The sequence below is a fragment of the Apteryx rowi genome, unplaced genomic scaffold (genome assembly GCF_003343035.1).
Source record: "Apteryx rowi isolate R43461 unplaced genomic scaffold, aptRow1 scaffold_16, whole genome shotgun sequence".
NCBI lineage: Eukaryota > Metazoa > Chordata > Aves > Apterygiformes > Apterygidae > Apteryx > Apteryx rowi.
Genome location: NW_020447863.1, coordinates 1178438 through 1204589, shown reverse-complemented (window position 1 = coordinate 1204589; position 26152 = coordinate 1178438). Strand labels below are relative to the sequence as shown.

At 41.2% G+C, this 26152-nt stretch overlaps 1 protein-coding gene across 4 annotated transcripts in view; it reads right to left on the bottom strand.

Moving 5' to 3' along the window:
* CDK5RAP2 (CDK5 regulatory subunit associated protein 2) overlaps window positions 1-17002 on the bottom strand; it is an 83731-nt gene extending 66729 nt beyond the window's left edge. For 2 of the 4 annotated variants that reach the window (XM_026059597.1, XM_026059600.1), the window contains exons 1-12: window positions 16721-17002; window positions 16448-16515; window positions 14398-14465; window positions 9650-9760; window positions 7985-8061; window positions 6352-6475; window positions 4426-4577; window positions 2176-2338; window positions 1499-1552; window positions 959-1078; window positions 680-800; window positions 276-391 (exon numbers count right to left, since the gene is read on the bottom strand). In XM_026059597.1, the coding sequence (XP_025915382.1) occupies window positions 276-391; window positions 680-800; window positions 959-1078; window positions 1499-1552; window positions 2176-2338; window positions 4426-4577; window positions 6352-6475; window positions 7985-8061; window positions 9650-9760; window positions 14398-14465; window positions 16448-16515; window positions 16721-16773 (1227 nt within the window). In that variant the 5' untranslated portion in view covers window positions 16774-17002. The remainder of the gene's footprint in view (window positions 1-275; window positions 392-679; window positions 801-958; window positions 1079-1498; window positions 1553-2175; window positions 2339-4425; window positions 4578-6351; window positions 6476-7984; window positions 8062-9649; window positions 9761-14397; window positions 14466-16447; window positions 16516-16720) is intronic. The other 2 variants (XM_026059598.1, XM_026059599.1) reach the window with 1 other exon arrangement.
* Between the last annotated feature and the right edge of the window lie 9150 nt (window positions 17003-26152).

Sequence of the window (26152 nt, the reverse complement as noted above, 5' to 3'; positions counted from 1 at the left end):
TAATTTGCATTTATACATTTCTCCCTTAAATCTCAGTTGCTACAGGAGAAAAAAATTTGAGAAACATAAGAAATCTGTCATTTTAATGCTCCATCATTTAAACAGAATTGTTCTAGGCAACTCATTTCATAAGAACAATTAGCTATTTTAAACAACATATTAAAATAATTTCCATTCCTTCACTTTCAGTGATACGGAACAATACTTCCTGTGTGGAATTATGGAGAAGGGAGGGAGAGAAAGGAGAAAGCCACATTTAATTGCTCATTTCTTACCTTGAATTTTTGGATGTGTGCTTTGTGAGTTGCCTCTCTTGCCTTTGCCAACGAAACATTTAAATCCTCAATTTCAGAACTAAGTTCTTCATTCTTTAAATAAAGTAAAATGAATCCTATGTAGAAAGAGTTATTTCCAAGGGATGATGATTTTGTAATAGCTATCATGTCTCATTATCCTTTTATCCAACTCCACAAAACATACTTTAAAGAACAAAAACACTAGATACATCATACTAAGTCTTGTATAAGAAACTGTTAATCCTACACATATCACACAACACTCAATAGACTAAGAATTTCCCACTATTCCACAAAATCTCAATTTGAAGTTGACCTCTCCTATTGTAGCTTACTTTATATGCCAGCTCCACTTACTCAACGACGTGAAATACTTCTCATACCTTTTAAGTGATGTTCAGAGCCAATGAAAAAGTGTGCAACTGAAGACATTCTCCAAGTTCTTAAGGGAGAACGTATCAGTTCAGCATCTTTTTCTTCCCCCACAGTCCAAGACTCAAAGCTCTAGATAACAAATGTGACAGTTTTCCACAGATCTGCTTACAGCTGTATGACAACAGTGATTCAGGACCTATTAGAAGCCTCCTAACAGTCAGTGGGATCAGTCAGCCCCTAACACACACACACGATAGTTCTGCAAAGCAAGTTCATAGTCATCATACCTCTTTTTCTTTTCCTTTTAACGCAACAGTTAGCCCTTGAATGGTTTTATCCCTTTTCAAGCCATTTTTCTTTTCAACAGCAAGCTCATTTTCTCTCTCTCGTAGCTCTTCTTGAAGAGACTAAATTAGATTACGTGAAAGTTGCATTAACTTCCTACTAAGAGATACTGTAACTGCACATTAATAAGCATTTTGTCTCAGAGTTCTTGTATCTTTTTACTCAAATTACTAATATATAGTCCCAAAATGTGAATCATCTTCTTAAAGATGTGCCTGAAATATAGTAAAAGAAGCTTAATCTCATGGGCTGGCCATGAGTATCAGCCATACAGCTTAAATATTTGATAACAATGCCTGTCAACTTCAGTGCAAATTGTTTCAAAATAAGATGAGCTTTCTCATCATCTAACAAAGGATTTACCGAAGGATGACTCTGCTCCTTTTTGAGCCAAGGCCTCTCTGTATCTATGAATGCACAATAGAAGAGATCCCAACACATGCTCTAAGTGGTCAAGGAACAAAAACAAGACCAGAACTTACCTGAATCTTTTTTTCAAAGGAATTTCGCTCATTTTTAAGCTCCATTCTGATTGCCTATAAGAAAAAAAAAAAGAAAAAATACACACACAAACAGTTGTTACCACCAAGTAAATTCACTCTAAGCACAAAGGTACCTCATTAAGCATTAAAGGGGGCAAACAATAATTAAAATAAGAGGCTGAATCTTAGACAGCACCTACTGTAGACTACAGAGGTTATACCTTGACTTTTCCATGAGAATTTGTTATGCCTGCTTCTCTTACCAAAGCTTTTCTCCAGACTATAACAGTGGGAAGACTTTTTAAAAATAAACTCTCAAATTACATTCTTCTCTTCTACAGAAGCTATGTCATCTTTAAATGCTCTATTAACATCTAGCATTTTTTTACATAAACATCACTAGAACAACTGCACAGTATCTATAATAAAAGAGGTGTAAAGTCAATGAAAAACATGACTTGTCAATAAAAGAATGATAAGCATGGATAATAAGGATGAATATCAACAGCCTAACCACAATATAACCAATCCATATTAATGGAATGGAGAAAGGATAACCATAAAGAAAGATATTTAAAAAATTGGCTTAAGTCACTTATATACTGTCGTGCACAAGACCTTTAAAATCCAGGCCACATGAAATTTATAATGTATAACTGTTCAGTCAGTTATCTCACCTCTATCTCACTATTGTTTTCATGCCTCAAAGCAATGGTAAGTTCTCTGATTTTTTCTGCTGGTAAGTTCCCATCATAAGATCCACTCTGAGACTTTTCTTCTTCAAGGTGTTGAATTATAGCTTCTTTATTTTTCAAAGACAGATTCAGTTGCTCTATAAGTCTAAAATTGTAAGATTTTTAATATTAATCTTGCATCATCTACCACTATTACTACCCTCCAGTCATTGCAATAAATCCTATAGACAACTTTCCTAAGCAGAGACTCCAGACAAAACTTGTTTTATTTCGGGAATTACTTTCAACAACAGCCCCTTCTCCCTCCAAAGAAAGGAAAAAAGGTGCCATAACTTCAAGCAACAAATAAGGTTGAGCTATCTGCAAGGTGCTCATTTTTGTTCTCCTCCAGTACCATTTCAAAAGTAAACACTCAAGGTTTTTTTCATACTACAGAAAGCACAGTGTAGCTAAAAATAATGACGGTTATCAATATGTTCCACTTCCTAGCACATGCAACACTATCCTTAACGTGCCATCAGTGTCCCTCAAGTACTTACTTTCACTTATATTTGTACGCTAAAGTAGCCTTCCAGTGTCTCACATATACAAAATAAAACCACACACACAAAGAAACTTGGTCATTGCTTGGTCATACTCATCTTGGCACCCAAATCGCAATGCTCAAGTTTCCTGAGACCCCCAATGGACTTGAAAACTTTCCAGCATTAGATGCCAGCTGTGATTCTCTTGGTATTTTGTAGCCTAGGTGGTGAAAGTGTCTTTACTGACAATGTAAATTCCAAACGTGCTATTCCCAAACAAGTTCAAGTGTTTAGTGCGCACTAATATTCTGTTCACTTCAAGGAGTCAAGTATTCTCTTCTTCCATTAGCACTCTGGTTTTCTAGTCCTGAAAATCTTTACATTGACCTATCAGCATGTAATTACAAAAAGTCCTGCCAACACAGGATCACCAAAAAAAGAAGAGATGTTCTTGGACTCAGCCTTCACTCTAGTGATCCAGTACCAACAATTTCTTTCCACACTTTAAGCACTGTTTTCACACAGACTACAGAGCCGGAACTTAAGTATCTCCGAAAGGAGCAGGTTTTATAATGCATTCCTCCCAAGCTCAAGTCAATCAGGAGAGCAACTGCCATCATGTACATGAGTTTAACAGATAGAAAAGGTAAAGTGGAAGGGAGGGAGCTGACCTTGGAGGAGGTTGTAATTACTATGGTGTCACTTAAGGTACAGTATCAAAACTAGTTACAATTTCATAATTTTATGCTGCTGAGGAGTTCAGATTTGCAATTACCAATCTGTATGCTTTTATAAAAACTGTCTGGAAAACACTGCAAACTTATCTTTGGTCCTACCCCAAAATAAAAACTATGAAATCAAAGCCTCAGACCAATGTAATTTTCTTTTACCTGGATAGACCAATTATGCAGTTAGCCATACACTGCATAACTGTAGGATTCATGCAACAACAGGAAAGAATACCCCAAAGTTTAAGGAATCATGAATACCCCAAAGTTTAAGGAATCATAACAATCTTAATTGCATCTTTTCATCTCTCTTCTAGGCTAACACCCCTGAAATAACTAAGCTTTACTGGATTGCTAACCAGACATGCATTTTACCCTAAATATCTAAGAGTCAACCCTCTGAAATTGAGGTTTAACCGTGCGCATTTTCCCCCACTTGACATTACTAAACAACTCAAGCCCCTTTTCAGCTACCTGCCAAACAACGCAAAGTCAGTGTTTTGTAAAGGGCAATCAAAACCACGAAGCCTGAACTACTGCACGTTCTCTTTCTCTTCCCATTTAGATTTATCAACAGATACATCACTGGAACTGAATAGTATGTGAACACTATGAAAGTATTAAATGAAAACTAATGTAAGAGTTGTAATTTCTACTCAGCAATGGCTCAAAAAGCAGCTAGAAGAAAAGTCAGTGAAGCTACAAATATGTTTTAAAGCAGCACATGCTCATGTCACGTGCATACAGATTCTTTCATGCTTTCAGACCACAATGAAAGATGATTCTGCTAACACACAGCTTGTAAGCTGATTGCTGTGTTTATTTAACAGTTGATTGGATCAGATACCCAGTAATATTCACTCATGTATCTGAGGATAGGATCAAACCCTTAAAACCACTATTAACATTGACTCTGAGAATTTTTTTAAACAGTAAACAATTTCCACTGGTTAAAAACCATCACCAGCAAGAGTTCTGACCTGTCCTTCTCAGCTCCCATAATCACATCTAGATCCTTTGGATGTGTATTTGTAAGCGAAGCAAGTTTCTGCTCAGCCGCCATTCTCAGAACTTGCTCCTTTGTTGTCACTGCAACGGCTTTTTCCACCTCCTCTTGGGCAGCTTTAAGATTCTGTAATCAAAACAGATAATCCTAATGCTTATAAGAATAAAGAGGTCACAAAATTTTTCACATATTGAAATCCTCTACCAAACATAGGTTGGTATGTTTAATTTAGCAACTTTAAGTATTTCAAGCCCTTTGCAAATGCTTCTGAACTCTGTGTCTGGCTCTATCCCACTGTTCCCTCCTGAACAGCAATGGAAACAGAGGTAACACCCAGATATTCTGGTCAAGCTCTTCAAGGGACCTCAATCATGGAGACAGGGAACACCAAAAGCCTCATACACTACATAAAATTTCAGACCTTCATTTTTATATTGTAAGCTTCCTTGCTGTGCTCAGTGAATTTTGCCTTCTATGACCTAAAAGCCTCCTTTTAGCCTAACAGGTAACTCCCTCTCTCCTTCAAGTCTATCCTAAAAATCTCAGTGGGGCAGCGGGAGATAAAAAGTCCTTTATTACTAAATTTCACCACTCCCTCCCTCTCCTAAAGGGCTGTTCTGTCTGCATTTATCTTTGAATGAAAAGCTCCTAAAGAAAAGTAATCTTTATGTTCCCTGGATCTGTATATTTATATGGCTCTACGTAAACAAGCAACTAATACTACTTTGCAGTGTTTACATTTACAAGAAAATTCACTTGAGGCCAACATTATCTTCAGGAAACAGAGAATACCAATACCACCCTGAGATTAGATTATTTTCCCTTCTACCAGTCAGATCTGGGAAACACCAGTCCAACTCACTGTTTTGGTATCCAAGTAAGCAGTTCAGGATCTTCTGTGCCTACCCAATAGCACAGGGAATGCTTGAGAAATCCTAATCCTATCCAACTGAAGAAAAGCTCATGGAGATTTTGCCCCCTCTCTCTCTGAGGGCTCACTGCTTTAGGAATACCACTAAATCATCCTGACAAAATAGCATCATGAGATTTGTACCATCATCTTCCATGATGAATTCATTCTTTAGAGGTGGGAAAGCAAATATTGGAACATACCTCCTTGCACTATTTCTCTTCTTCCACAAACACAGTTAAGTCCCTTACTTACAGATAAATGTACACAGTCAATGACACAAAATAATCATTAGCTTATATATTTCCAGAACGAGTATTTCCAGCACAGGCCGTTCAATAGCAAACTTGTTCTCTAAATGAAACTGGACTTCTTGCTTCTGAGGAAGCACATTATTCATATGGAGAAAAGACTTTTCCTCATTGTGTCTTTCCACAACCAAATGAGAACTATCTAAGCCACAGACAAGGAATTCAAGAAAACATTGTTAAAAAATATCCTCCGAAACAGGCCTATAGTAAGCCCATGAGCATAAGCCACAGAATCTCAGATTTATACTGGGATACTGAGGTCCCCTATGAAAGATAGGAAGTGGCAGGAGTTCTTACAGAGTGGTTTCAGCTACTCTGGAAGCTGAGACTATCAGCGGAAACGTTCAGAATCAAGCCCCTCTCCCGCTCAATAGAAGGTATTATAGTTCTAGAAATATAGCCTCCTGATCAGAATTCAGGAATCAAAGAATTGTGCTGCACGTACCTAGACACCAAAAATGTACAAATTTGCTGAAGACCAGCTATCCTCTCATATTCGAGATTTCTAGAGCAATTAACATTTTCCCTTTCAATGTATTTTTTTTTTTTTGTACTGACTATTTTTCCAGGAAAGCTGAAACAACTCTGGAATAACTTATAGGCAGATCATGGTATCAAATCTCAGCCACAATACAAAAAATAATGCTTTCTAATTTCTCTTTCAGTTTTAGACACTTGCCTCTTCCAGAAGGTTTATTCTGCTAGTCAGGACTTCTTCCACTTCTTGTACCTTCTTTTGTGCCTCTTCTTTCACACGCTGTATTTCAGCATCACCGCCCTGGGCCAGACTTTCAACTGCCTTACTGAAAGACCATAATATAGGTAGAAATCCAGCATTTAAACAAAAATGTCTACCAGAAAAATACTACTGTTCATTCTTATATGTTCCCACTCTGGAGAAAAGGTAATGATGAAACATTTTTTATGCTCACCCAAAAAGCACTTTACATATCAGAGCAGGAAACATTTGAAGTGTGAAAGTCTGATAGATTACACACAAGCAAATGGCTTCCACTTTATCTGTACTCGCATGTCACTATAGGATTAAATACAAACATCTACAGGTTATATAGCAATTGTTGGAGTATAGCCTCCGCTTGATATAAAGCGATAAGAGTTCCACACACAAGCCTTGTCGCAGTGGATAAGCAAGCACCTTTTACATGTAATGAAAAAGAAATAATTGCAGTATTTCCTTCATATTTTTAAAGCTTTGAAATACAGTATCAAGCCTTTGGTAAAGTTGTATTTTCTCCAGACAGCAGCACTGAAATAAACAGAAGATATGAAGCTCCTGAGACCTCTCCAACTGCATGTTCAGTAACTGTTAATTCCTTTAAGAAAGAGTATTTCCTTACAAAGCAAAGAGTTGTTTGTAATCTCCCCCTTAATTTTGCTTCGTATTATGAACTTTCAGCAGTGGAAGGTTCCCTACAAAGCCTGTCAATACACTGACAGCTACCTGGAGAGACCAAACAAAAGTTAATTTGGTCCTCAGGATCCACTTGAAACTACACTTCTCTAGACTACTGAGAAAAAGACTAATTAGTAACAACTCAGTGCCTTGTGAGGTAGGTCACACAAAGAAAAATCCATCGAAACAGAGACCCATGCAGCAGTCAGTGGCTATCAGTCATTGCCAGCTTAGACTTGTTTTGAAGCAGACATCTATGAGGAAACAGTTTAATGGCCAATTGTCAGCCCCACAGCCATGCAGGCCCTCCACAGACCATATTCCATCTTGCTCATACCATAAGACAATGCAGCACTACACAATTTTTAAATAAGTAACACCAGTTTAGAAAAAAAAAAGGCTCTCACAGGAAAAACAGGGTTTTTAACTGTGTTCCTAGTATTATATAAAAATGAATGCACTTATGCGATTCATTCTAGATTAGTTCTGAACTACTCTTACAGCCCCTATTGTTAACAGGGTTTTGTGTCCCATCTTTCCAATTCAGTAAAAAAGTCCATCTGTTGAGACAATTGAGATCTTAGCTTAACTTCTACAAGAACAGGAATGTTAACCCATTCCCAACTAGACAGCCACATTGATTTACCTGAAAAATACCATGTAATGAAGGATATCATATCAAAGTCACACTGGCTGATGTAACTACATAACATCACTGTGTATTGAGACTAAATGCCAACTGAATGAAGCAACTTTAGATAAAATCCTCTAAAATATTACTTTGGGACCCTCACAGTCTTAAAGCACCAGGAAAAAAAAACTCATTTAGAAGAAAGATCTTGGAAGTCTCAAGTAAGAGACTGCAATAACTGACACTTAGAAATATACTGGTACTTACGAGGCTTTGATGAGTAGTTTCTCTCTCTCCTGCAGGTCACGCTTCAGACTTTCTATCTCAACTTTCAGCTCAATATTCTAAAATACAAAAATGAAATTGCCTGAAGACAATTCAGAAGTCACCATACTCAAAAGTTACTGCAGTATATAGGTTACCTTTTGCTTGGACAACCAAATTAAAAGGGTGGGTCTTTGGGGGGAGCACAGCAGGGTGCAGGAAGGAAGGGTTAAAGTGATTTTTAGTTTTTAAAGGAAATATCTTGGAAGGTTCAAAACTTTCGAGAATCTCAAAGAGCTTTTAGGACTGTTGTATTCAAGCAATAGAAATCCCCAAACACACACACACATGCACACTTAGTTATAGTGGGAAGCAGTACGAAACAATTTGGAGTTTCTAGAGCTCGTGTGCTTGATTTTTTCTTTGAGCTACAGGATTTGTTTTTCTTTCTTTTTTTAAACTTGACTATCAAAAACCAGTTACCAAGGTTATTAAGTTTTAAACTGGTTTTGTCATAGCCTGGGAAGACTACTCATAACTTTGGCACACATTGTACAAAGTAGTACCTGGTCCACAAGTTGACAGACAACGTTTCAGTATATTAGAAATTAGAAGACACCAGCATGGAGGACCAAGACAGAAGACCAACTAGCAATATTTAGTTGAAACCATGACCTAACAGAGCATCGATCTATATACTTAACTACTGTGGCAATCATCAAGAGAGTTAAGTTTTCATCCTAATATGGGAAACTGAAGAGAGACATGTGCAGCATCTGTTACTAATATAACATACTGCTGGATTAGTAAGGGACTTCTTTTCCCTTATAGGATGCAGAGGCCACCAAAAGGCCTAAGAAATGCTTCTCACCACCTGTAAACCTGAAATAACAAGGACACCAGACTCAAATCTTTCTTCCAACTTAAAAAACACCAGTTGGTTCTACAACCTGACATACAAAAAAAAAATTAACAACTTCCCAAATCCTGTAGGAACCTGCATTCTTTCAATTCAGAACAATAAAACTGGCAGCTAGACTCAACCCTAATACAGCTTTATCTATATGCAATCAAAACAATGCCAGCTCCACAGGGACTGGAAGATCTACTACTTTAATCAACAGGCAGCCATAAAGGTGGTGAAACACCTTTCAAGAACAGCTAGAATGAAGTGGACCCCCTCAGTGAACAGTCAGAGGTCAAGCAGCTAACCACGCAACCTCCAAGTAGCTTTAATGACATCTGATAAACCCATGAAAGAATAGAGGAGTGAACCAAGCTCCCCAATAACAGCAAGCAGAATCACTACGTACTCAAATCAGAAGGGAACATGCTGCTTCTTCTACTCCCCATTTCATATATGATTTCAGTAGCACAGCTCAAAAGATTCATAACCACGTACTTGAAACGTAACATCTCTTAACCTGTCCCACAGCTATGGACACTAACACGGCATTTTTACTGAGAACTCTAACCTGATCTTTCCACATGTCATACAGATTATTTTAATTCCCTTATTACTGAAAAGGATTAGGTTGGAATAAAATAAAATTATACTAAAATTTCCAATGCCAAAAATACTCCAATAAAAGTTGAGTAAAACAGGTAACTTTCACATAGAACAAATGCTTAAAAAAAGCCTTCTATTATATTATTCTAAATGCATACGATTTTGTAGATTTCTTCAGTGGGGCCATCAAACTTCTGCTGCATTCGCTCCTCCAGAAAATATATACGAAGTTTCAGGTTGAAGTTCTCTTTTTTCAGATCAGTGATTTGCTGTAAAATAAGAAAAGAAAAAAAAAAAAAAGAGGAAAAAAAGCAAACTACATCTTGTTTTTCAAGCCAAGTAGAATAACCACTGAAAACTGCTGCCATATTTGTTTTTGGTCTTCACAGTGCAAGACAAACACAAAGATTAGAATTCAACCAACCATTGGACTCTAAAAAAAATCCCAATTATGAAGCTCTTAATAATAACAGCCTACGACACTCAGGCCAAAAAGGAGCATTCTTCCCTTCAAGACAGAATATTTACATTTCCCTGGGGGACACTAAGCCCTTGAACAGGTTTATATCATCTGCTCCAATGTCAGTACACATCCCAGAACTTACTTTTCCTCTAGCACCCCAGACATAACACAGTTTTTCCATCTCCATTCTTCTCTTGAAGTAGAAATCACATTCTAGCCTTATCATCCTGAATATATTCTTTAAAAAGATATAGACACACACACACCTTATTTATATACGATATAGACACATACATGCTTTTAAATATATATTATATGCATATAATTATATTTAAGTGTGTGCACATGTTAATTGTGTGGTTAATTACGTTTATTTTTAGGCCTGCCAAACTCTGAGACTCTAGCACTTAAGTCAAACAACTACAATAATATTAAAAAATATGTAATAGCTTGTCAGCATGCTCTTGCATGGACAATGCTCTTTAGTATATTCCTTCTCTAAGTACTAAGGGTATCTGACTTGACACAAAGAATCCAAGACTTTATACCTCTTGGTTTGCAATACTAGAGTAGTTATTTCTTCTAAAAGATACAACTTGAACAAAATACAAGAAGATACCTTGAAACAAACATTTTCTTGGCAAAGCTTTGGACAGTAGCATTATTCATGGCAGAAAAAGGCAGCCTGTAAGGCATGTGAACCCAATTCAGCACCAATAAAACCTTTGCTCCATCCCACATTTTATAGTGCAATTCTCTGGAAAAAAATTGCTTCTTGTACATCTGTCCTTCAAGACATATGATTTTTAACCTTCCAAGTAGAAGCAGCAACGTAGTTGATGATTTCATTAAAGAGTTTCCTTCTAAAATTTTTAAGAGACTAAGTGTAAAACATTCATTCAAATAAAACTAGTGTCCCCTGCCAGACGCCTTCAGCAAAAGGAAATCTAATATGTTAGAGAGCTACTAATAAAATATTTATGTAGCTTTTCCAGAACAGCAGCATGGCACCACTTGCAAAAGTTATTAGCAATACAAATTTTAAAGTACTCGGCATGGGAAAACCACAGAAAACTATTTTCTGTAACTGCACTCAGAACCCACATCTGCAAGCGATTCCTCAGTTTAAACAAGCTTTGCTCAGCAAGCAGTCTCATCATTATTCACACAAGTAAAGATCAGCCTAAGACCTGCATATTTTCAGGTACACACAAGCTTGTGGCCTATTCTCACATCTTGACACAGCCTGTCTTTCGAAGCAGTAGCAATGCATATATTTAATCCATTATTTTATCATTATTTCCCTACAATTCCAATTGGATGATCAAAGAGTAGTGGATATAAACTTGATCTGTCCAAGTTGTAACTGCTTAAAACACAGTATCACACTAGCTTAAACTGGAACAGCTTGTGCAGAATATTCAAATGGATGCAAGCATTAAGTTAATGCAACTCTGATACAAGTCAGAGCACAGTGCAGGATGTTGCTCAAAACCCAAATCCTTATTTGGAATAAATCTAAGAATTAAAGTTTTCTTAATGAGATAAGGTCGCAACATTGAACCCCCAAGGGCTAGATCCTGTACATCTTATTCTGCTGTGTCCTGCTGAGTTCAGCACGACTACGCTCAACTAGTGAGAACAGGCCACAGAGCTTATCTTTTAAGCTGGCAATGATCATTTCAAATCATACTCCAAAGTCATACGAGCTGAACTTCTAGTCAGTCTTCACACCTTGAATATGTTTCTCAGTTAAAAGGAAAAACAGTCTCATAACAACACATCATTACCTTAATTCTATTTCCACATATTTCAGTGGCAATAGAATTAAACCAGAGAGCTTAAGGGTACTATTTTCAAAGCGCAAACAAAACATACTGCTAAACCAAGAAGTGAAACAAATGTATTCTCCGACATTCGGTGTCTCAGAGCAAAGTTAATTCAGGCAGACTACAGTTTAAAGTTATAGCTTAATAAAAGACAATGTGTAAAAAGGGAACAAGTTAACACTGCAGAAAAATTTTAATGACAATCCTCTTGACTTCTGCATTTAAAAGCTCAGTCTTAACTCCTTTTCACATTTTGGTTTCTGTATTAAAAAACAGGGGGGAAGAAAATATTGAAGAGAAACAGCAGAGACCTCTTAAAAACCAGAACAATGCAAGTACTCTCCACACAGAAAATTCCACACCACTGCATGATAGCAAATACCACTTGTCTAGATCAATTTAGTTCCTTTCCATGTCTGCATAGTCACTTTTATGCAAAATGGCATCTGTCAGCAGAGGCTGTGGTTTCACAGTACAACACAGTTTTTGCTTGCCAGCAGAGGCCATTTTAAAAGATTGCAAAACTGTAATTAAGTGGGTTTGGGGAGACAAGAAAAAAAGAAAACCCACAAGTATCACTTAGTTCCCCGACTGGATACCATTTGTCCTTTTGTTCAAAAGCATCTAAGAAACCATGACAAAGTCCTCAGTTACAGATGTCTTTCATTTTGCTCGTGTAATCACATTTCTAACTGCACATGGTATTTATAATGCATCCTGCTTTCTGGCAACAGGAAAAATAATAAAATCTACACTTCTAATATTATCTAGCTCAGCAAGTTCACCATAAAAACATAAAAGGAACTTTTTTTTACATGGATCTACCCACTATATCATTCAAGGGTCATTACATCACACTCTTCTGAGCTGCAAGGTGAGGAGCCCACTCTTGTTATTATTTCCTTCTTATGTCCCATATATATAACAGCCACAAAGAACAGCAAACTCATGCAGTAGTATAGAACATGCCATCTCCAAGCAGGAATTACCTACAACCTTTACCTTCTTCTAAAGCACTATTCAGACTGTTTTAACATAGGATAAGAACAGCTTTACTATGTGAATCCAAAAGAGCTACTACTGAATGCTCCCTTTCCCAGGTTTAGCCTTCCAGCTACCAGCAAACTGAATCTTAAAGACTCAGAAGAGTTATAGAAGCCCATGAGAAATGCTACAGCTTTGATGCAAGAAGGAGTTTGCACATACCAGAAAAAAACAGAGGTCTGTGGGGGGACCCCCTTCTTCTCTAAGTCAGTACAGAGGCCCAGGCTGACTAGCACTCATCTCCAGCATACCTCAACAGTATAGCCTCTAGACCAGAGGTCAAAGACAAGGCATAAAATCTTATGCTTATTCCAAAAGGAAAACAAACTCCTTCATCAGAAAGAATGAACCACAATGGATTTTCTCCTCCCTTCTACAGCTTTTTCCCTATGAAAATAGGTACTGTAGATATTAAACCACTTGCAGAATGCATATTCTACACTGAGGTCTTTGGCACATGTCATAGTCAAGATCTCAGGCACATAATAATACCAAGGCATGTCATTTTACCCCCATCCAATACACGAAAACAAAAGAGAAAGTGAAATAGGTAGCGTCCGCAAAAACATCCTTCACCAAAGCTTTCCAAAACAAGCTTTAAATTCTAAATGAAGAACATAACTTTCTCCTCAGAGGGATATAAGAAGGCTACAAGAAACTGGAAGAAAAAAAATTTAGAATGGAATGTTATTTCATACATAACCCTACAAAATTTAACAGCAGCTACAGAACCACAGTAAAACCTGCAGACACTTGAATATATCCTAAACAGATAGCAAGCCACAGCCACTACCTAAAGTAAAGAAGCCTTCTCCAAGAGATTTTCAATTGAGGAAACTTTAGAGGAGAAAGCAAACAATAGGATTTGATTTAAACAATTTAAAACTCTTTACAGACTATTTGTTCTGTAACACAGCCATAACCCAAACAAATCATTATTCAGCAGTAAGAAACAATTGGTTTATTACTTAAATAGTTCATTCAATTGAAATAACCAGTACAGCTGGTATTTAAGAAATGTCTAATGTTTTTGTCTATATTCTAGTATGCTCCAAACCTAATCTTATCTACAGAACTGTGTTATAATGAATAAGATACTAGACCTTTATAACAAAAGCATTCCAAACACTTGTGAACAAATACAAAACAATAACAGATATAAAAGGAATTATAGAGCAGTCAATTAATTAAAAAGGCAAATCCTCCACTAGCCTAAATGAAGATAATCTTGATATTTCCTTAAAATAAAAGGAATCAATTGCAGACTTGCAAATCAAATTCTTGTTTTTCTAGTGGTTACATGCAGTTTTGCATAGAGGGTGCCGATTTCCATTCCACAGCTTAAGAGCAGCAGTTTAGTCTCAACAACAAAAACTTGTCTCCATTTTTGGAAGCAATACTTGAAAAAAGGAGATTCAAACACAGGTGGCTAGCTGATCACACCTTCAACAGATCTATACTTATTGAAACAACTAAGAACCTGACCCAGAAAGTCAGCACTTCAGTCAGCACACTAGACATACCATCACCATGATTCTATCATGGAATCTTATGTTAGAAGTCTACTCACATTTTCATAGTCCTTCATGGTCCGAGCTCTGGTTGGTGAGACTGTATCTTCTGCCACATCTGGTAACACTAGGCATTTGAGAAGACAGAATGAATTCAGACAGAGGAATCTAAGCTAGGCTTCAGTTTGGAAGCAGCAAAGGCTTACTTTAATCTAAACACAAAAATACAACACCTTTTGGGAAGGCAGGCAGGCATTTTTTGCCCCTTGTTTACTTTGTGTGTTAGTGGTACTACATAGTGTCTAGATTTCTCTCTGATCACAATAACTTGGCTATCAAATAAACTCTCAAATCTCAACATCATCCTTTTAAACCAAGGGATACACTGAAATTAAGCCATACAAGGTTCAGTTTTTAGAGACAAGTCATCAGAGCAACTCCAAGGGACTCTCATTTTAGAATGAAGTCTCAATAAACTATTTGAAAGCAGTTCAAACCACTCTGTATCTTAGTGGCCACAGGACAGGCCTCCACCTTAGACTCAGGGAAACCATGGACAGAAGAAGTTACCAGTATCTATATTCATGAAATGTAATCCCTTCTGAATATATATGTACTAAAAATTTCTTCTGTTTACGCACCTGTTCTGTAACAGCTACATTTAATAGGAGCACATAACTATTCCCATTCAAAGCTTCTGTGAGAGTCAACTTAGAATAACAAGATTGCATAAACACATTGTATTCACATCTCAAAATATAAAGAAGGTGAGGTCTCAGACTGACCCTCATTCTAAAGAAAATATTTCCTTTAAAGTACTTTCTAAATTGTTATGCGATAATGTAAATCAGTCTTTAAAATATGCCAAAGAATGCCATCAGGTGGTTTTTAAATCTTGAAGCTCCAATCAGTCTCACAAGACACCATTCCTTAAGCACAAGCAGAATATAGTCACGCTATGTTGCGGCCTTGGTATGTTTCTTTTATTTGCTTGCTTTCATGAACAAGTGGGTCTTCCTGGGAAGCATATCCAAATGGCCCCCTAGTTTGTACTACCTACTTCTTCTAGACAATGAAGTCTGCAGAGTTATTTGCTAGATAAATGCATAAATAAAAAGAAATCAAAGACATACCCCTCAGAAATGTACATAACAGAACACAGTGCAGTTAGCCAGACTAATAGTAGCTTTCAGAATAATACCATTCAACCATTTTACTTTAAAATAACTGCTCCAAGTTATTTTCTTCCAAACCTGAAGAGGAGCATAATTATATGGTCATCATATAGAAAAACAAACTGAATTACAGTCCCCATTTAACAGGGATCAGTAAATTAGACAGGGAGGCTTCTTATTGAAAGAATAAGCAAAAAGTTAGGGTAATGGGTACTAGCTTAGCCACTTAGATAGAAAGGGAGCAACTCCTCATAACTGAATTGAAACTGGAAAGCCTAATGATACATGGCATGCAATTTCCCTAGGATCAGGCACTATATGAAAAAACAATATTGCCTTACTGGATATTTTGAGTATTGTAGCACATAATCCACAAAACTGCTGATCATCTTACAAGATTCACAGACTTAATGACCGCAGACAACACACTGTACAATAGCAATTGCAGCAGCTGCTGGCGTTTTATAGTCTTAAGAAGACACAACTTACAGAAAGCTGCCTCACTTAAAAGATACTTTCTACCTTTTTTTAAGCAAGATTTCTTAGAACAATTACAGATCTGAACCTCCTGTTCAGAGCAGTAATGTTTTGTTAACCCATAACATTTTTCCCAGATGGGACAGTGCATTTGACTCTTTTTGCCTGCAGAGCTTTTCACGCCCAAGACCACGGCTGCAACATTCGGCGTTTCACGAAACAACGAGCAACTCAGAAAAGGCAAGTTGCGGGAGGGAATTTTTTCTAGAAACACGGAAGGAGCCTTTCACTGGGCTTCGACGGCGCCACAACGAGCCCAGCTGCGCTACAATGAAGTTTCTGGCCAAGCTCTCCGCGCCCACAGAGCCTGACGGCCCGCGGCCCCCCGTGCCCGCGCCTCGCCGCCCCCTACCTCGGCGTGGGGCCCCGCGCCAAGGCGCTTGCTCTCCGGCCTTACCTCCGCTGCCGGCCGGGCCAGGCTGGGGGTCACCTCGGGAGACGTCTGGCAGCTGGGAAATGCTGACGCTGGGGAAGGGGAGACATCGCTGAGGAGAGGGAGGCTGAGGAGAGCAGCCGCCATCCCCGCCGGCTCGGCCCGCACCCGCGGAGGGGAGCGGCGGGCCTGGCGCCGCGCCTCGCCTCACCTCACCTCACCTCACCTCAGCGCCCGCGACGACCCCCCGGCCCCCAGCCGCCACCCCCGCCGCGCTCGCGGACCCTGCCCGCCTACCTGCCCTCCAGCGCCACGGGCAGCGTAAGGTCCTCCCCCGGCGGCGAGTCCATGGCAGCGCCGCGAGCCCCGCGAACGGCCGCCGCCGGGGGCCGCGGCTCTTTTGTGCGCGGCTTTGGCGGCTCCGTTGGAATTCAAACGGCCGCAACCGCTTCCGCCATCTTTACGTCGACGGAGATGAAGCCGCTGAAGCTACCGCGGCGGAGCGCACGGCGCGGGCACAATGGAAGTTGAGGGGGCGCCGCCATGTTTACTACGGGTACCGGCCGAGGTCGCGCTGGCAGCCGCCATGTTGGCTGAGGGCAGAGTGGGGCGGAGGACCGTGGCAATTGCCAGCTGGGCAAAGCGGAGGAAAAAAAAGGTCGGGCGCCATCTTGAGTGAGGGAAGCAGCAACGCTGTCGAGGGCCGCCATCTTTTTCAAAGCAAGACAGGGAGGGGACGAAGCAGCTGCCATCTTTGCTGAGGGCAGCCTGGGCGCGCCCCTAGGTCTGAGCGGAGGACGCTGAGGGCTGCGTGTGAGCGGCCCCTAGCGGGCGTGGAGCGGCTCTTGCGGTGCCTAAAGACCCTGAATTTCGGAGTTGTGTAGCCCCTCGCCAGGGTCTGCGGTTTTTATGAAGGCTCTCGGAGCTGCGCACAAAGGGGCAGCATTGACGCATCCCCCTGCCGCTCTCCTGTCCCTCCGCAGCAGGAGGCGGCGCAGGAGGTGGCGGCTGCCCGGCGCTGCGGGGTCAGCGGCACTGCCAGCCTCCGTGCCGCGGCTGTCACGAGGCCTCGATGGGGCGAGTGGCGGGGCACCCGGATGACCCCAGCTTAGGGCAAGCGCCTCCTGCCCCCGAGCACTGCTGCCCTCGCGTCACCCCCTGGCTCTGAGCAGCTCAAGGGGACGAGGGACAGTGCTGCACGGGGCGATGGCCTGGGTGACAGTGAGGGAAACGGGCCTCCCCACCTTCCCCTGGGGTGGTTTCAGGCCCTGTTCCAGAAACCAGGAGTTTGGGAAGAGGCTTTTGTCGGGCTCGGCTGGGCCCCAGGCTCCTGCCAGGCCAGGCGGATCCACTTGAGCTAATTGTTTCCATGTCCTCGACTGGGGCCAAGCCAACATCAGGCCCTCTGGGAAGCAGGGGCAGAGGGAAGGGGGGGGCGAGCACAGGGGTGGAGGGAAGGGGGCTGGGGCTCGTCCGAGGGGCGCGGGGGGTGGCAAGCCAGCACCAAGGCAGGGGCAGGACAGATCCCCTTCCCCAGGAGCCCACTCACGTCGGAGCGCAGAGCGCTGATGCAGGATCGGACCCCGTTGTGTCCCCTGGGGAGGGAAGAACAAAACCCACCGTTAGTCTGTGAGAGACCCCCCCGCCACGGGATGGTGCTTGGGATCCCTCGCTGCAGGGACTCTGGGACGTGGAGCCAGGGGATGCAGCTCCTGCGCCCTAACGCTGCACGTTCAAGGTGCAAGTATGGAAATCCAACACCTGGCGGTGCACGCTGCAGGCTGATCCGGGCCTGCAACGGTCTCACTAACAAATGAGGGATGATAGATAAGGTGGGGAGAGGCAAATGGACACCACTAGCTAATATTTCATGCAAGAGAGGCGTACAAGTCAGTGGAAATGGCAAAGATAGCCAAGATATACATCAAAAGTAGAATAGAAAACCAATTATTATTGCAACATAGCCATAAATGGAATAAGATAGTGCTTGTCAAAGGTGAAAATATAGACATAAGAAAGCATCTCAGTTAAAAGAAGTCAGGTTATTTTTACTTTTTTAAAAGATAAGGCTTTATTAGAAGCTTAAGCCAATCAAGTGAATGCACTGAGAAATAAGAGATATCAGAGAACTCATCAGTACTAAATGAAGTCACATTTCTAAAGAATGAAAAGAAAAGGGTAAAGCAAATATTGGGAGATATGTATGAAAAAACAAAGAAAGGTGCCAAGAGATTAGCAGAAGCACTACTGATTAGTAAAATAAATGTTGTAAAGCAGTAATCCAGATTACATTAATATTAAAGACTAAGAAAAAAATACTTATGCTTTAGTCTCAAATTTTATTCACTATTATTTTTAACTGGCAAGGGTAAAAATCACAGCAACCAACTGCTGTCAGAATCTGTCATGTATTGAAGCAGTTTGATTAGTAAAAATAAAAATAGCCACAACTATTGCAACACTCCTGCTTTTTTCAAAAGATATTGCAAATATTTTCCCATGTTGACATTTGAACATTTCAGAACACTGACATTCAAAAATGCTAGATTAAATACTGTCATCATTTCTCCAATTTTTCCATATGCCCTAATACATATTACTATCTCTGACCTTTTGTTTAGTGGAGAGCACTTTCTGTCAGTCACTCGCATATGGCAACATGCCCCTAATGTGGTATAAGCTGTAACTGCACAGAACAAGTAGGTGGAACACCAGACCCAGGGTTTGCTTTGCTTTTCAAAATGTGACACATATCCCCATCTTTTTAATTCATTATTTGAAACTTTGTGCGGGATGGAGATCCTCTTCTGCAGTGTTTACAACCCAAACACCAGGGCATTGTGCAGAGAACACAGCTGATCCTCAGCAAAAAGGACATGGATTCTTCTGCTTCTGCCGGGCCAACCAAATAAAGAGCAGGAAAATCCACACTGCTACCGCTACCTCCCACCGCTCTGAGCATTAATAATAAGTACATGCTTTCAGTTTCTTATTCTCAGTGTTACCTGTAACATAAAGAAGCTCCATTTCGGAGGGAGACAATTGCCTGGCTCACACACGCAGGATTGACCAGGTGTTTGAGCGTTAGATCCGGTTTCCCTTTCAGGACTGTGTGTGTCAGATTTCATTCACAGTCGTTGTCTGGGATATCTCAAGGGAGTTCTTACCTGGCCAAGAAACAGGCCACTGATAAGGGCTGGCATGTGACCATGGACCAAGGTAATTTTACAACTTTGTTATTCCGAATTGTCATATTGTCCTGTTAACTCCATTCTCTCTGCGTACCTGCAACATGGCTCTAATCTTTATTCAAAAGAGATGAAGGTTGGAGGCCTATAAAATGCCACAGATGGGTGGTGGCAGGCATTGGGCTGTGGTTTGCAACCACTAGATATGTATGGTCACCATGGGCTTCCCAGCCCTACTTCCGTCTTTCAATTTAATGTGTACAAGAGCATGATGGAGCAGCTGGTAGTGTCCTAAATTGAAAGGAAACACCAGGCGCTACTTAGTACAGCTAAGCTCTTAATCTCTTCTCCTGTCTAGCTGGACATGTCTGATGCTTTGCATTTGGGGCCTAAGAGATGCTCAGTCCCTTCAACTTCCCCATGGCCTTTGACAGACATTTGTCACCTCGTGTGACTGAGCCCCCTTTTGCAGTGGCCTCACCTTCTGCCGAGCTGAAATTAAGTTTCCAAAATCAGGTCTGCCATATGGTGCCAGGATCTGATCAGCCAGGCTGAGACAGAAGCTTGTGACTTCACATGTTTACAAAGGAGACCTTCTTAAAAAGAGTGACCGTCCACTTAGTGAAAGGAGGATACCAGTTCGTTATTGGTTAGTGTTCCTGTAAGGTATTACATATTTGACGTGTGCCATTAAATCAGCATCAGGCAGCCGTAAGTACAGCGCAAATTATTTACTGTAGGCTATGGGCTGGTACAGCATCTCTGTCTCTGCAGAGCCAGGCAGCAAGTCCCAACGTGCTACCTAAAGGAAAGCAGCCGGACCCTCACTGTGGAGTTCATCGCTTTGTGAAATGGCTGTCTGCTGGACCAAAGGCTTATATATATGTGTAAATATATATGTATATATAATATACACACACACACACATTTGTGTGTGTGTATACATACATCTGTAAACCACACATACATATATCTGTAAACCACACATACATATATATGTAAACCACACATACATATAAAACTTCCACGTCCTACCCCACAGCCCAGTTTGTTAAAACCTACAGCAGCACCAAGGAGCTGTGAGGGGCGGGAAGGGTAGGGAAACATACTGTTTTGAAGCAGTTAACAACTTGCCTTCTGATAATCAGATTACTGTTGTTTAACCTTATCTTAATTAGTGATATATTCGGGGAGATTATGCTAAATCCTCGTACCAGCAAGCCATACTGGAGTGGCTCTTTACAAGGCAGCCTGAGATCCTTACCACGTCAGAGACAAAATGCTAAAGGGGGCCTAGGAAAGAAATACTCGTGGTGTGTGCGGTGGTATGGATGAGCTGACCCCAACCTGCCAGGCAGGGCGATGGAAGCCCGCTGCCTGCTCCGCTGGGGCTGAAGCGTGACGGTGGCACTAGGAGGATGGTTCTCACAATCTGCCAAGCCTGGGTCCTCCTTGCTGTCCTGTCCTCTAGTCCCTGTGCTGGGGCCTGATTCAGAAACCGCCTGCTCCTGTTACAGTTCAGAGCAAAATTCCTCCTAATGGAAGTGATATACTGTCAAACTGCTCTGCTAATGCAAATCGGGTCTCAAAAAAACCCTGGAATTTCACTAGTGTGGCCCTTGCTTTTACAAAATGCTTAGTTTTAGCACCCACTTTATTTATGCTGACTTACCTGTCTTTAAGCGCTTTGCTTATAGGAGCCAAAAGAGTTACACGTAACATTCAGCAGGAAAGAAACCTTAGCATTTGGAATTTACTTCTGCACCAAGAATTCAAATTAACCTCCTAACCCTGACAAGTGAGAAAGAAATGCAAATTTTTTCAGAGGTAGATGTTACCATAACTTTCAAAACGACTGATGCCACAGATATGGATTTCAGAGGATCTGATGAACATAAATTTCCTTTGAAAGACCAATTGTGGTCATGAAGAAAAATACAATACAATATCCCTTTCCACTTTCGAGCTTTGCTCTGTAGGTTTCGTTTTTAATGATTGCATACATCTCTGACAAAATATGTCTATGTGAATATTACACACAATAATGGGAAAAAACCCATTGACTGTCTAGCTACCAAACATACTGCTGAAACTAGCTGAAAGCTGGAATGGTTAATAAGCAGACACAAGAGATCATAGGGCTCATTTTTGAGATGGATTATCTGACACAATGTAAGCTGTACTAATGAATATCTGATGTTAAAAAACATTTCTAGGCCATGGTTCTCATCTCACGTACATGGGTATAATGAGGGAATAATTCTCTTGGAACAAATGTCATTACTGGGATGAGATCAGATTCAATGCTTTAGGTCTCAATCCAGCTCTGATTGCTATTAATGCACAGACTTCTACTGAACTTTAACGAACAAAAAAACAAACACAAAAATCCATGTGGCATAGATACAAATTATATACATTTATTTTTATTCATTTTAAATAACATTCTTCTGTATAAATTCTGACATATATTCAAATCATACACTTTTTTTTAGAAATGCATTTGTAAGCATAGCATATGCTTAGGAGACGCCTTATTTGGATGTGTAGTAAGACTGATGGGTTTCAATTGGGAGCAAGTACGATTTTAAGGCCCACATTTTTCTTATTTTAATCTATTCCTCTGACACATAAATAGCAGAGTCCTGTGGGAGCTCATTTTAAAACTTCACTTTAAAGAGAAATTATTTTTAGGATTCAGTTTTATATCCTTTATTTAAAGGAGACTGCAGAAACTTTCTGCCACATATACACTGCATGTAACATTTGGGATAAAAATGCTGTATATCAGTGGTTAACTGGCCCAGGATGCCCGAAGGATGCTGAACACATCCCTTCCTATTTCATAAATAGCGTCCAATGTGCTAAGTTTGTTCAGTCTGATCCAAGGGAATTACCATTCCAATGGATGACATCTCACGACAACTCCCCAGGGCCAGTGCTCCACACGGTTATTTCTAGCTACAGTGGTTCGTAAGATTTAAAATCATCTATTCACATGAACCCAATCATATTTTTGCATGTCTGTTGCACTTTGTGCTTACCAAATGCTCTCCTTAGTTGTGAGCCAGCCAGGCTGCCCTATGCCTTTGCCACATCATTGCTTTTTGCCCTTTATCCATTATCCTCTTGCCTTCAGTTATTTGACTGTGGAACTTAACTCACCCCATCCAGACCAGCTGGGTCTGCACAGCTCCCACGACCCTAAGGATCGTGCCTTGCAGGCTGGTTTCCCACCCTCATCCAGCCCTAACCTACCTTATCGTACTTTCTCTATGCTCTACAGCTACGGTGCCCTGCCATCGAGTGCCTTACCCCAGGACAGCCACATTGCTCCAGCCAGACAGCAGTATGCCCTTTCAGAAGGTGATGTGTGGTGGCCCTTTCAGGAAAGCTATCAGTATTGCCACATCAGCCCTACGAGTGACCTAGGTGTCTTCCCCTTCTCTTGATAGTTTCCGAGATGGGCCCCAGTGGAGCTCTGCAAGCCTGCTTCCGCTTTACCCATGCGTATCCCAGCCTGGCATGGGGCAAACCTCAGCATCTGGGAAGCTTCACGACAAGTTATAACACGTGGCAGGTCAGCGGTCCTGGCGGAACAGCCACAGCCTTTGGTACCCTGGCTCCACACCCCAAAGTGCGATGCCAGCCTAAGCTGATCAGGACATATAACTAGTTCAGCTTCTTCCTCACTTCCTGCGATGCCCAGGGGATGGCTGCATGAATGATGGAAGGAGCAAGCAGGGTTTAATCTCAGATCACCAGACAAGGTCAAACATACAGCTGTTTATTCTTTCTTTGCTGAGGCATTCATCTCCTTTTGCAAGTGTTCTTTAAGCAAAAGGCCTGGTTGGCTGGAGATGCTTGTGCTTTTCCGGCTGAGTCATTCTGCCAGCTGAGAAGGATTGTCCCAGTGCAATATCTTTGCAATAGCTCCAGTGCCTGCTAAAGAACATCCTGCACTTTCCTCTGCTGTGCAGATCAGGGCAATCTGGGCACCTGGGCCTGTCTGAGCTTTCCATCATTGATTCCTCCATCCAGATGCGCAACCAGTTGACAACAGCATGGCCTTATCACCCTCCCTTGCAGACTGACTGTAAGACATCCTGGCCTCCTCCTCTTTTCAAATCCAGGGCTCAAACATGAAGCGTTTGCAATAATTTGGAGGTTATAGTTCAGAAGCAGCCCAGACGCGAGAACGTCCCTTTCTGCTTTAAGCACGGAACAGGAGGGCTCAGCATCTGAACTCACGCTCCGGTTTTGCAGAGAGTCAACGTTTCCGCAGTGAGAGAATCCAAGCCTATTCCCGTTACAAAGTAGCCTACAGTCTTTCCAAAATTTGAGGAAGTGTATTGTTGCAGAGATGAAAAGCCCTACTAAAGTATTTTGGAAACAGAGTGAACAATCTGTCCTTCACTTTTCCCACTAGCATTATCCCCTGAAGCTAACAGTTTCTAAATTACCCTTCCTTGCCCCATGGAGGGACCCAGTGCACGTGTATCACTAAACGAACACTGCCAAACAATTACAATTTTTAGGAAATTTGCTATATTGTCATCAGTCTGCTCTTTGAAAGCTTGATGAGTAACTCAAGGAATAGCAATATCCCGATTCTCTCCTCCATTCCTCCCCCATTTTATAACTAACATTGCTCTGAATGACTTCAGCCCAATTAATTACCTACAACCATGGGACCATACCATGGGACCAATCCAGGCCCACAGCAAGCAATGGGAATCTTTCCACTGGGTCTAATAGCATCTGGCTCAGGCCTATATGCAATATCACATCCTGCTCTCACCGTCTCCCTTGCCCTTCCTCGGCTATTTTCCTTCTTACTTGCTGTGCCTCCTCTTTAAATCAGGCAGCAACTTCTTTGAGGCAGAAATGGTATCTTCTGCATGTGTTTACAGCACTTATTCCCCTTTCCCCCAAAGTCTCCAATCATAAGAAATGCCTCCACGCAGCACTGGAAAGCAAATAAATAATCGCCACATTCTTCCTACCGTTTCTCATCTTTCACTTGAGAAATATTTACTTGTGCCTGGCTCTGAGGATGCATCAGTCAGCTCCTGCTGACCTTTAGCAGGTACTTCATTTATCCTCAGCATTAATCGCTTGCAAAGCACCAACACACAGAGCAACACAGAGGTTGGTCATGAGTTAGGCAAAGTATGTGTTTCACACCCTGCTTAAGTGTAACAGTATGATTTTCATGGGACTGACTCTCCGAGACTGTGCCGCCCTGGCGGCTCCCCAGCACAGGGAGGACACGGCATCCTCCTCGAGGCCCCACGCAGGCGCCGGGTGCCAGCAAGGCGCCCCGCGGCCCAGGAGCACCCTCCCTTGTGCTGTGCTGCCTTTAGCTGTTCTCCCTTTGCTAACAGTCCACCAGCCTCCCACAAAAGCCAGGGGATTTCGTAAAACCTATAGTCCCCAGTATGGTTTTTTGACAGCTGATTTCCCACCACACTGTCTTGTGCTACATGAACTTTTAAGCATAAATTTCCTGACAGCATCCACGCACTTTTAGCTTTTAAGCTTAGAAATCTGAAAGCGCAGATCGGCTCCTGCAAGCTGTGCTCTGAAACCCCAGTTCCACCAAAATGCAGGAGATTTTTGCCTTTGCAAAAATTTTTGCCTCCGAGGGAGGCCACGAGGCCACACTCAGCCCTCCGGCAAGTCTCCCCGTCACCGTGTAAGCGCAGAAGAGATGGCAATGACATTCACTCGTGTCAGGAGCAGCCGCTTCGGAAAAGCCCGGGCATCAAGATCAGGACCTCAATAAGAATGCATTCATGACAGCGTATCTGCATTTTTTTTTTAGGATTTAAAAGCAAACAACAGAACAGTACATCCGATTGTTGGACACCTAGTAGGGCCTCATCATGGCGAGACTGGCTATTTACTGTGTATTTAACGGAATGGGGAAAGTTGACAGATGCAAGTAGGGAGCACTCACATTTTCTCTAAAAAAGAAAATTATTCAGTGAGACAAGAAGAAGAGCTTCAAGCAGTGGGTGTTTGCCAGAGTCCCAGCTCCAACAATATTGCCATCTAATTTACAGTATTTTAAACAATCCTCATTTTTTCGTTTTAAACAATGCCACTAACCGCTGTACAATTAAAATCTAGATGATAAAATATGACTTGGGGAATAAGGAGTTGGAGGGGGTCATGATTTTGTTGTTGGGTTTTTTTGGTTGTTTGTCTTTTTTACAAATAATTACAAATACAATTCCAAGAAGATATATTACATTCTATATACAGAACACACCATTTCTATCAGGGTAGGATATTAAGCCTAGCTTTTATTTTTACATGGCAACCCTGAGATGTCTTGTCGTCTTCCCTTGCACAGAAACTATACAAGTTCATCAACCCCTACTAGAAAAAAATGGATTCCTACGTTTTCATAGCATCATCACCCTGTAAAAGTACTCAGAAAGGGAAAAGCATAGCCGCCTCCCTAACTCCATTATTTTCATGGTATTTTTTTCCTGTTTCCCAGCTCAGTGGAAACTGATAATGGTGACTTTTG